This window comes from Callithrix jacchus, chromosome 9 (genome assembly GCF_049354715.1).
Source record: "Callithrix jacchus isolate 240 chromosome 9, calJac240_pri, whole genome shotgun sequence".
NCBI classification, from domain to species: Eukaryota; Metazoa; Chordata; class Mammalia; order Primates; family Cebidae; genus Callithrix; species Callithrix jacchus.
The window spans coordinates 83,254,242-83,266,360 of NC_133510.1; the positions used below are offsets into that span (position 1 = coordinate 83,254,242).

At 36.1% G+C, this 12,119-nt stretch overlaps 1 protein-coding gene across 1 annotated transcript in view; it reads left to right on the forward strand.

Annotated features, from left to right (window-relative positions):
- PTPRQ (protein tyrosine phosphatase receptor type Q) overlaps nt 1–12,119 on the forward strand; it is a 233,478-nt gene that overhangs the window by 91,139 nt on the left and 130,220 nt on the right. Inside the window, exon 28 of the mRNA XM_035257125.3 lies at nt 2,515–2,784. Within this exon, the coding sequence (XP_035113016.3) occupies nt 2,515–2,784 (270 nt within the window). The remainder of the gene's footprint in view (nt 1–2,514; nt 2,785–12,119) is intronic.

Genomic DNA, 12,119 nt, shown 5'->3' on the forward strand with positions numbered 1-12,119 from the left:
TGTGGAGGACACTGTTAAATATCACTGACCTAATTCATCAATAGCTTACCTGCTGTGTCACACATGTATACATGACATACCTTGCATTTGTGTGTACACTGAATAGTTTTTATTTATGACTTATTTAATGTTGGCTTAGAAATGTACTTCTCCTTTTCTCAACTGGACCACACATTTAAAGGAACCTCTTCTTAATTTTTTTTTTTTTACTTCTGTCAACGTTTATTGAATGAGCACAAGATCCTATTCTCATCATTTCTTCTTAGCAGCTCTGGATGTACTTCCTGGTATTTTAGAGAATCTCAAAATTGAGATTGTAGACTACTGACTGCTAAATTAACCATTTTTGCATTAATTTATGCTACCTGAGACTTTTTTTTTTTTTGTAGCATTCCTGCAAGAGAGGCAAAATAGATAGCATTTACAGTGGATAAAAGTACATGCAGTGATTGTCTAGGTTTGAATTTGAACCCCATAACCTACTAGTTGTACAATCTTGGCAAAGGCTCATGACTTTCTGAACCTCTGTATACTTAACTAAAAGAAGCACACATGGCCGAGGCGGGTGGATCACGAGGTCAACAAATCGAGACCATCTTGGTCAACATGGTGAAACCCTGTCTCTACTAAAATTACAAAAAATTAGCTGGGCACGGTGGTGCGTGCCTGTAATCCCAGCTACTCGGGAGGCTGAGGCAGGAGAATTGCCTGAACCCAGGAGGCGGAGATTGCGGTGAGCCGAGATCGCGCCATTGCACTCCAGCCTGGGTAACAAGAGTGAAACTCCGTCTCAAAAAAAAAAAAAAAAAAAAGAAGAAGCACACATTAGCAGTAGTTATCTCATAAGGTAGTTGTCAAAAATATTTGAAAAGATCCATATAAAGCATTTCATAGAGTGTTAGATACACAGTAAATGCCCCCTAAACATTACTATTGCCAACATTCCCATGTTACAGATGAAGAAGCCACGATTCAGGCAGATTAGATGAAAAAGTCCTTGAGAACACTGGTGAAGAACCTGACTAGAACATTGGCCTTCTGCTTCTAGTGAAGAGCGGACATGACTATAGGAAATGCAGGTTGTAAATGAGTGATAGAATATAAAAATGTTCAACCCATAAATTAAAAAACAATTAACAATATTTGTATATGAGGGTAATAAGAATCTTGTAGAAAGTGCTCTGTTAACCAATAAATATTTTTGTCAGTAAGATAAAATTGTACCACAACATTCTATATTCTGATTAGTTAAATAAATACAATTTTCACCTTTAAGAGTTATAATATTACTGGTTAATTTTTTGTTTTGAGGTTGACAAAATCAGGAAAATAGATATTAATAAAATCTGGATTTATAAGCTAAAGTTCAGCAAATTGCCATCTGTCTTGTGTTAACTTATTTTATAAAAATGTTTAAGATTTTGAAAACAAGGAAGTGAATAGTTAATAATATTTAATTGCTAGATCCCTTGATCAGCCCAGAAATTACCTTTTAAAAAATTTTAAATGCAACACCTTCCCTAAGTATTACCCTTTAGTACTGGTGTCTTTAGCTTACAGAAGAAGAAAAGTTTATAACAACTCAGTTTAGACCCAGGTAGAGCAGTATAGGCAGGTGAGAGATCACCTGCGTATTCTTTAAAGCATTGTGTTTTACATAATGGCAGCAAGTTATTTTCTTTCAATTTTCATTGTTTGTAATCCACAAATTGACTATGTCCCAATTTTTCTTCTACCATTATCTTTTACTCTGACAAGGAAAGTTATTTTTACTAATACCAACTTTAGGGGACATTGGCTAATTGGACATTTCTGTGGGAAGTAATCAGTCTCTCTAATGTGCAGTCACTTTGGTGGGCTGAGATATTGTTCTTTAACCAGATCTACCAGATATAGTGGATCTCTGAGAAATTGGGTTACTTTTAAGTAAATTCAGAGAGGCTCCAGAAAATAAGACTGAGACTCCTTAAATCTTCCTTCCAATGATGTCTATGAAAGGTACTTAAAGATGAGATCTTCATGATTCTTCCAAAGAAGTCCTCCCAGTAAAAAAGCATTACCTTTAAATTAGTTAGGGGTTTCCAAGTTCTGTGAAGCCCAGATTTGTCACATTAGGGAGGCATCTGCATGTATGTTTTGTATAAAAATGTTCCACAGTGTTGCTAAGATTGTTCCTTTACGATTAAGAGAGCAGTTATCAAACACTGCCTGGGCCTGGGCTTGAGGCTACACATTTGCTTTTGAGCTTTTGAGGATGTGATTGGCGCTTGGACCTGGAAGATATTCAGTGACTGGTTCAATATTGTAAGGATTAATAACATAGCAGAAAAAAACAAGTCAACAGCCTTTTGATTCCATCTATGTTAATGACTTTTTAAGCACACATTGAAAAGTTGATATATTAAATATTTTTCTAGTTCTAAACACAGTTTTATTGAGCTGTCACATAATTTAATCAATTATCTACTTACATGTGTATACATTTTAACTTTGGGCATATGTTTATCTCTTAAGTTCCAGATGTTGTGCAGAATATGCAATGTATGGCAACTAGCTGGCAGTCAGTTTTAGTGAAATGGGATCCACCCAAAAAGGCTAATGGAGTAATTACGCATTATATGATAACAGTTGAAAGAAATTCTACAAAAGTCTCTCCCCAAGATCACGTTTATACTTTCATAAAACTTCTTGCCGATACCTCATATGTCTTTAAAGTAAGAGCTTCAACCTCAGCTGGTGAAGGTGATGAAGGAACATGCCACGTCAGCACACTACCTGAAACAGGTAACTAATGTGAAGCCTTTAATTATTTGTGGATTGTGTCAATACCACCTGCAAACTGTATGGCATATTTATATAAGGACATAAAGCACAATTAAAAAACTATGACGCAGGCTTTTTTATCCCATGTGTTGCTTGAGTACCAGCTGTGTACTACCTTGACCCTTCTCCAAAACATTGGCAGATTGAGGGAGGAAAAAAAGAGAGCATCTGCTTTACTGTATTTCCACAAATATAAAACCTTGACTTACTGAATTATGCTTTACCATGATTTGAAAGAAGGAATAAACATGTAAACCTTTCGTGTATATCTTGTTTTGTCTTAATTGTTTTTATGTAAATCTAGATGTTTCCCTGAACTCTATGGTTGAGGTATATCAGACTCATTTCCATATATTTTTCCCCTTTATACCAGCCTTTATCTTTCATGCTAGTTGAATAAAATATCCAGGTTGTTAAGCTTTAGTTCACAAGAAGAAACTCTCACCACCCCTAGAAGTGCTCTAGCCTATGTCATAATATCCTTCATTCTATTTTCTTCCACATTCTACCTGCTTACATAAATTAAAACCTGATTCTTTCCTGATAACACCACTTTCCCGGATGCATGTCCTAACGGGCACTGTGGATATTGTCATAATTGTTAACTTCTGGCACATCCAAACCCTTTATCTTGGAAACGTCTTTCAACCTGTCTCTCCTTTGGAAATCCTCATTGCCTTATTTTACTTCATGTTTCAATCCTTGAGGCTGTATACCTAGAACATCAAGACATAGTCTGCCTTCTTTCTGATTTCAGCATCTAAATCAGCATCCTTTCCTTCTCATTCTTCCAGTGCAACCTTTTTTCAGACTATAGTCTTTGCCTTCTAGGATGGAACAGCTACATTTCAACACCACCATCTCATGCTCCTTAGATCTCATACCTTGTCATTTTGACTTATCTTCTAGAAAGAGTCCTCACTCTGAGAAGACCACAGTTTTTTTTTTTTCCCAAGATGCTGGCTGCTAAATATTTCTGAGAAAAAATAGAAATGATTCTACTTTGTTTGTCTATAAATTCATCATCCTTAATTGTCCCAGCTACTCCACAGTCTTCTACGTATCTGTTGATTTTACACCTTAGGAAATAGGTTCATGGGTATACTTGCCATTCCATATGAAAATTGGAACCTAGTCTGTTCCCCCATCATCCATATTTATTGTTATTTTACTAATAATATTAGCTATATTGACATACCCTCCTTCCATCAAAAATTTTACCCATGTCTTTATTCATGCCCTCCACATATCTTCTCTTAAGATGTCCTTGCCTTACTCTTTCAGGGATCTAGCTGTTCATTTTCATTTTAATATTATGTTGTCTCTAGAACATTACTCCATCAGTTTATTCGAATCTCTCCTGCATTTATCCTCTTTTTCTTGAACATCCACTCAAATTGTTGAATTTTTATTTTGAGACAGAGTCTTGCTCTGTCACTGGGCTGGAGTGCAGTGGTGCAACCTCTACCTCCCAGGTTCAAGCAATTCTCCTGACTCAGCCTCCTCAGTAGCTGGTACTACAGGTGCATACCACCACACCCAGCTAATTTTTTGTATTTTTAGTAGAGACAGAGTCTCACCATGTTGGCTTGGATGGTCTTGATCTCTTGGCCTCATGATCTACCTGTCTTGGCCTCCCTAAGTGCTGGGATTACAGGTGTGAGGCACCGCACCCCGCCAAATTGTTGAAAAATTTCAACTGAAGACCTGGTTGAAGTATCAGTGGAATTTGTGTTACATAAAATTGCTGCCTTTTTCTCAGTTTTCTATGCCTCTTCTTGACCATCCATTGGACCTCAACCCTCATAGTTTTATATAATTCCTTACTCCATTTTTTATACATACAATTGGGTCTTATCAATTCAATTTCCAACATGGCTCTGCAATTTGCCCCTTCTCCACCGTGTCCACCACCATTGTATATTAGAGGAACCTTGTTGCTTCCTGTAATAGCATCCTAACTAGCCTTATCACCCACACTACTTTAGCCTAGTCATAAGTCTCATCTTCCCACCTACTCACTTAATTGAATTGGTTCTAACATACAATTTAGACCATTTATGCATTGGCAGGTGAAATGTATTATCTGAACAATAAAGGTTACACATGATCTGACAATTATCTGAACAATAAAGCTTCAAGTTGCGTACCTGAAGCACAGAAGTAATAATGAAAGTCACCATGTGGAGGAGATGGGCTAGAATAGCCCAAATGTTTTACTCATTCCCATTGTCTAGAAAATATCTTAGAATTCATCACTAGTTAGAATTTGGTTTCTCTCTAACTTTTTAATTCTTATATACATTTATTGTATCTTCTCCTTCTCATATAGCTGATGTCTCCAGCTAAACGTCATTTATTTAGCACACGATTTCACTATTTTAGTATTTTAACTCAGAAAACATGTATGAAGCATCTACTATGAACTAATAATTGACTAGGTTCTCTTCTTTAAACATATTCAATCCTGTTTTATTATCAGCTTGCTTTGCTTCCCTTAGCTGTATTATTATTTTCCCTTTCTGTGACACATAAAATCTTACTCATTTTTAAAAGCCCAGCTTAAATGTGCCTTCTTTATTAAAGCCTTTAATGGCATTTCTGGACTTCATCCCAGACTTGCTGACTCATAGCCTCAATGAGTGAAGCTTAAGAATCCATATACTTCAGAATCTTTCTAGGTAATTCTGATATTCTATAAGTATTGGAGAGTACTGGAGTAGATTACCAGGAACTTTTGAGGACAAGCAAACACTGTCAGAAAGGTCTATCGGGTGACAGGTGATTTCCCTGTGGGTGGCCAGCACATCATTGCTATGTGGAGTCTGTGAGAAGAAAAAATGTTCAAATCCAGGCAGGTGGTCTGCATCAGGGTGGTCTAGCACTAGGTAAAATGGTCTTGATCATTGGACAAGAGCTGAGTCTTTGAGAACTGGCAAATAAAATACAGGACAGTGTATCTGAAATAAATGAGAGATTGAGGAACAAGGCAGAAGATATTAGGTTGGTACAGAAGTTACGTGTTTTTTGCCTTTAAAAGTAACATTGAGTGCACTGGTACTCAATGTGGCAGCTTAGACACAGGAATGAAGCAGGAAATTCCGTTAACAGAACTGAGACACATGATCCAAATAGCAATGTGCACCTGATATAGAGCCACCGGCATTTAAGGTCCAGGTCTTCGCTAAAAAAAAAAAAAAAAAAATCTAATTGGAAAATTGAATTCCATCTTAACTCATCCTTAAAAGGCTACATATGAGTAGACTGAAGGGATTCTAAATCAAAGAATTAGACAGTTATTAAACATATTGTACTCTGAACTATGTACTTTCCTACGACTGAGGACCATTACTTCTCAAAGCTTGAATTCTGTATCAGAATGTATGGCATTATGGCACTGTTTTAGACTTACGGAATCAGAATTGGGGAACTAGATCTTCATTGAAACAAGACGTGAATAATACACTGCTGAATTTGGGAACCACTCATTTCCATTGTAAACTCTTTGCTTGTAGGAATCCTGTGTTATTTGTCTTTGTTTTACTCACAATTCCTAGCAGAAAGCCTTGGGCATTGTAGGCATTCAAATGTTTGCAGAAGAAATAAATGAATTGTTTTCTTCTAAAATTCATTATTTTTCAGAGGGGTTTTTACTTTATTGCAATATATTATTTCCACATTCCCATCAGGCAAAATTAGAAATATTTTTCCTTGTATAAATATAAAAATTAAGGAGAGTCATTTATATAAAACATGAATATTAATTTATTTTTGTATAAAATATTTATATAAAATATTAAATTTAAATTAAGGAGACTCATATAAAACATGAGTATTAATTGCTGCTTCAAAAGTATTTTGATTTTTATCTTTAAAATTGTTTTGCATTTAGTATGTAGTTAATTTTATAATGACAATATTTATTAGGTAATCAATTTCATTTTATATGGGTTCACATGAATTGTTTGTTGATAAGAGGTCTGTAAAAACTGGAAATTTATTGTTCAGATTGAAAACAGTTTTACAGCTCATTGCATACTTCTAATTTATGTGGTCTAAGATTAGTCACAGTGTATAGCCAGCTCTGAGTCACTGACTCTGTACTTACTTTTGACACAAACTGAAATCAAATTTGGCTCATTCTCTCACTGCCTAGTGTCTGACCTTAACATTCCTTCCAGGGATTATTGAGTATTTTTTTCAATGAAACTTGGTCATATCTGGATGCAGCTAAACATGTATCATGACAATTGAATTTATGAGGAGATTGGTTTCTAAGCTGGTTCCTTTGCCACAGTCAGATATGTTGGAACAGGGCAGTAAAGTCGAAGGCCTCCAAACTTGATTCTGCATGTTAACAGCATTTTATGCCCAAATATATTATATATACCAATAAAAAGAATACAGCAAGTCCATGTGCATGAAGTACTTAACTTTTGGACCTTGAATTGATTCAAAATGCACTTATCCATATTACTATCAAAACTTAGCATAACATGGATGGACGTGGAGGACAGTATGTTAAATGAAATAAGCCAGGTACTGAAACACAAACTTCACAGATTCTCACTCATTTGTGGCAGCTAAAAACTAAAACAATTGAACTCATGGAGATAAGAGTGTAGAATGATGGTTACCGGAGACTGGTAAAGGTAGGAGGGTCCAGGGGGGTAGGAAAAGTGGGGATGGTTAAGGGTACAAAAACACACATGGAATGAATAGGATCTAGTGTTTGATAGCACAACAGGGTGACTAGTCAATAATAATTTCTTTTACATTAAAAAAAAACTAAAAGGGTATAATTAAAATTTTTGTGAAACAAGAAATGATAAATGCTTGAGGTGATGGATACCTCATTTACCCTGATGTGATTACTATGCATTGTATTCCTGGACCAAAATATCTTATGTACTCTGTAAGTATCTATACCTACTATGTGCCCATAAGAATTTAAAATTTAAAAGTAAAAAACAGTTAAATCTAGTAAATGTTTAGATTGAATATTTGGTTTTAAAAAGTTGGTCTTTTCTGGAAGATAATTTTATAGTTTGAGTTAATTCAGAGCTCTTCCAAGTTCCATAATTTAGAATCAAAAGAGAAAAATAAAGTACTTTCGTATTTTTGCACTTCAGATGCAAAAACTTAATTTAGGAAACGTACCATGTGCATTTGTGGTTTTTAGGGGTGTTCTTTTCTGCAGTGATTTCTTTATTGGCTTTTTCTCCAATGGACAGTATCAGGCATATAAACTCACTGGAAATCCACTAAGTTTGCAAATATATTGATGCTACATTATGATTGACTTGGATTGTATTCAATTTAATTATTAATATCATCATAATCATCATTATCTTAGAGATAAGATCTCACTGTATCACCCAGGCTGTAGGGCAGTGGCATTATCTCAGCCCACTGCAGCCTCAATCTTCTGGGCTCAAGTGAATCCTCCTACCTCAGCCTCCTGAGTAGCTAGGACTACAGGTGTGCATTACCATGCCCAGCTAATTTTTTTGTTTGTTTGAGACAGGGTCCCACTCTCTTGCCCAGGCTGGAGTGAAGTGGCACTATCTTGGCTCATTGCAGCCTCCACTTCCCAGGTTCAAGCGATTCTCATGCCTTAGACTCCCAAGTATCTGTGACCATAGGTATGTGCCACCACACCTGGCTAATTTTTGAATTTTCAGTAGAGACAGGGTTTTGCCATGTTGAACAGGCTGTGTCTGGAACTCCTGACTTCATGTGATCTTCTGCCTCGACCTCCCAAAGTGCTGGGATTACAAGCATGAGCCACTGCTCCCAGCCTGCCCAGCTAATTTTTTATTTATTTTTGTAGAGATAGTCTCACTATGTTGCACAGGCTGGTCTCAAACTCCTCCTTCTGCTTCAGCCTCCCAAAGTGTTGGGATTACAGACATGAGCCACAGCAGCCAATCTAGTTTATTTGTTAAATAAAATATTTATATCTTTTATAAGAATTTATAAAATGCTTATATACTATTTAATAGATTGAATGTGGGCAGTAAAAGTGCTGCCCTTTCATGGCTACAAATTACTGCACTAAATCAAAAGTTCACTTTTCCTTTGTGTCTTATTTACATAGCTTTCCTCACCCATCTTCTGAATTAAAATTTGAAGGAAAAGATGCAGGAAAATTGCATGATTCTGGTTGCTCTTAAGCAAGTGAATTAAAACATTCAATTTACCAGTGGGTAATTAATAAAAGCACAAAAAGTATTGTAGTTGCCTGTCACAAATCAGAAGGAAATAACTATTAGTATATCTAATTGAAATTCTGGCGTTGTATAAAATGTCTTTTCTATAGACTTAATTATTAAATATAATAGTTTTCTTAAGAGTGAACATCAGATGAGAAATATCTTTTTACACTTCTTGTAGTGCAGTTGACCAATATATAATTATTCACTGCTTGCTATGTTTGGGTTCTGGGTTTAGGGTTCAAGACCCAAGTTTGAGTGCCAGGTGGCATTGGGGATCTCTGCCCTACACATCCAAATAACTCCATTATTATAATAAAAATATATACAAAATGCATAAAACAATTAAACACAAACCTACATAATATTTGGTCAATTTTGTGGCTTGAAGAATTTTTTTTTTTTTGAGACAGTCTCATTCTGTTTTCCAGGCTGGAGTGCAGTGGCACAATCTTGGCTCACTGCAACCTCCGCCTCCTGGGTTCAAGTGATTCTCATGCCTCAGCATCTTGAGTAGCTAGGACTAAAGGCCTGGGCCACCACACTGAGCTAATTGTATTTTTGGTAGATACAGGGTTTTGCCATTTTGGCCAAGCTGATCTCAAACTCCCGACCTCAGGTGATCTCCGCATCTCAGGCTCCAAAAGTGCTGGGATTACAGGCATGAGCCACCACTCCTGGCCTTGAAAATTTAATTAAGTAAAAATTCAGGAGAAAAAGATTTTGTTGAGGCTTTTTTGAAGGGTGAAATATGAATTGGATGTTGCTTATTGATAGCTTCAAAATTGCTTTCTATTAGAAGTTAAGAACCAATAATCTAATTGGAAGAGAATGATATAGCACATATTTGTCTTGAACCTTGAATTTCATAGAAAAGTACACTAATGTTTACTTAGATCATCTGATATATAGCAATAAAAGTCAAGTTTTCTAAATGTTCTTTCTGTTTTATCCTCAGAATGCTATGGAAAAAATGCCAATTGTACATATCAAAGAACATTCCTCTTTTATTGGAAATAAGTTGGATGATGAGGTTAAGGAGATCAAAGGAGATTATGAGTTGGCTAAAGCACTCATGGCAAGCCACCCTGTGATACCCTCACTATGCATGAAAATAGATTAGCAGACAGAGGAGAATAAATAGGAATTTCAAGATACAGCAAGAGAAAACACATAGTAGAGAAAGGAAGTACAAGGGGTCAGGCCGAGATAGAAGCTTGACTAGAGAGGAACGTATTTTGTTAGAAAGAGTGTAGGCGGGAAGGTTGAATAACTGAAGTAGACCCCACTTTCTCTGCTCTTAGTTTGGCATGACTGTCCCAGAAGTTTGACTTTGTTATAAGGGAAAATCAGGAACTTGTGCTAAATTTAGAGAAGAAAATAACATAAGTAATTCTAAAAACAGTGATTGTTTTTGGCCATTTTCCTGAACACTGCAGAAGTGTCTTTAGATGGAGAAGGATTTGTTCATTACATATTTACTGAGCCTCCTAAGTCATGAAGAATAAAATCTCCAGTCATTTCAGCAGTCCATAACACCCTTCTTTTCAATCCAGTATTTTCTTCCCTAGTTATCTGTCACTTCCCTTATCTTGAAGTTTATCCTCAAATGCTATGTCTTCTAATTTGCAATTCAACTTCCTTCCTCCCAGCTAGAATTTTCCATCCCCTTTTTCTGCTTTACTTTTCTCTGTTGGATATATTATATGTACCATTATCTGTGAGTCTGTTCTCACTATAATGTATGCTGCATGGGGACAGAGATCTTTCTTTGTTCAAAATGATTTCCAGTGCCCAGAAAAGTATCTAGCATACAGTGATAATAAGTATATTATTATAAATGAATGAATCAATCAAGGTATAGTCTGAGAAGAATGATAGGCATACAGCAAACACCAAGTATGCAAAAGTCTTAAGTAGAAACCTGCAGTTACAAAACTATTTTTAAACAATTATATATTAAAACATATGAGAAAGGCATGTCTTGAAGAATATATTTTCTAATTAAACATTTTAAAGACAGCTGTAGATTCAAATGTAGTTATGAGAAATAATACAGAGAAATCCTGTGTATCCTTTATCCATTTTCTTCCAGTGGTAACATCTCTCAAGTAGTGACATCTTGCAAAACTGTACACAACTAGTATATTAGACAGAGAACATTTCCATCAGAATATTTACTCCTGTTGTCTTCTCATAGACCCAATTTCTGCTCACCATCCTGCCAACTCTCCTCATTCTGACCCCCTGGATACCACTAATCTGTTCTCCATTTTCTATAATTTTGTCATTTTAACAATGTTTTATAAGCAGAATTATAAAATACAGAAACTTTTTTATCCAGAAAAATTAACAGGATAACAGGACATTCAACCAAGGTTTTTTTGTGTGTGTAGCAATCTTTAAGTCTTGCTCTGTCATCCAGTCTGGACTGCAGTGGTGCAATCTTGGCTCTCTGCAACCTTCACCTCCCAGGTTCAAGTGATTTTCTTCCCTCAGCCTCCCAAGTAGCTGGGACTACAGGCATACACCACCATGTTTAGCTAATTTTTGTATTTTTAGTAGAGACGAAGTTTCTCCATGTTGGCCAGGTCAGTCTCGAACTCCTGAACTCAGACAATCTGCCTGCCTCGGCCTCCCAAAGTGCTAGGATTATAGGGATGAGCCACTGCACCAGGCTTTTTTTTTTTTTTTAGTATGGATGTACCACAGTTCCCTTAATCATTCACTGGTGGAAGGACATGTGGGTTGTGTTCATTTTGTGGCTATTAGAAATAAAGCTTCTATAAACATATGTGCACAGGTTTTGTAGGAACATAAATTTTCCTATGTCTAGGGTACATACTGAGGAGCACATTGCTGGGTCATATGGTAGTTGCATGTTAAGTTTTTTTTAAGAAACTGACAACCTGTTTTCCAAACGAGTTGTACCCTTTTAAAGTCACACCAACAATGTATGAGCCATCCAGTCTCACACACAGGTGTGTAATGATATATATCATTCTCGTTATAACTTGTGTTTCCCTGATGGCTAACGTTCAGTAGCTAATTGAATATATTTTTTCATGTGCTTATTTAGCA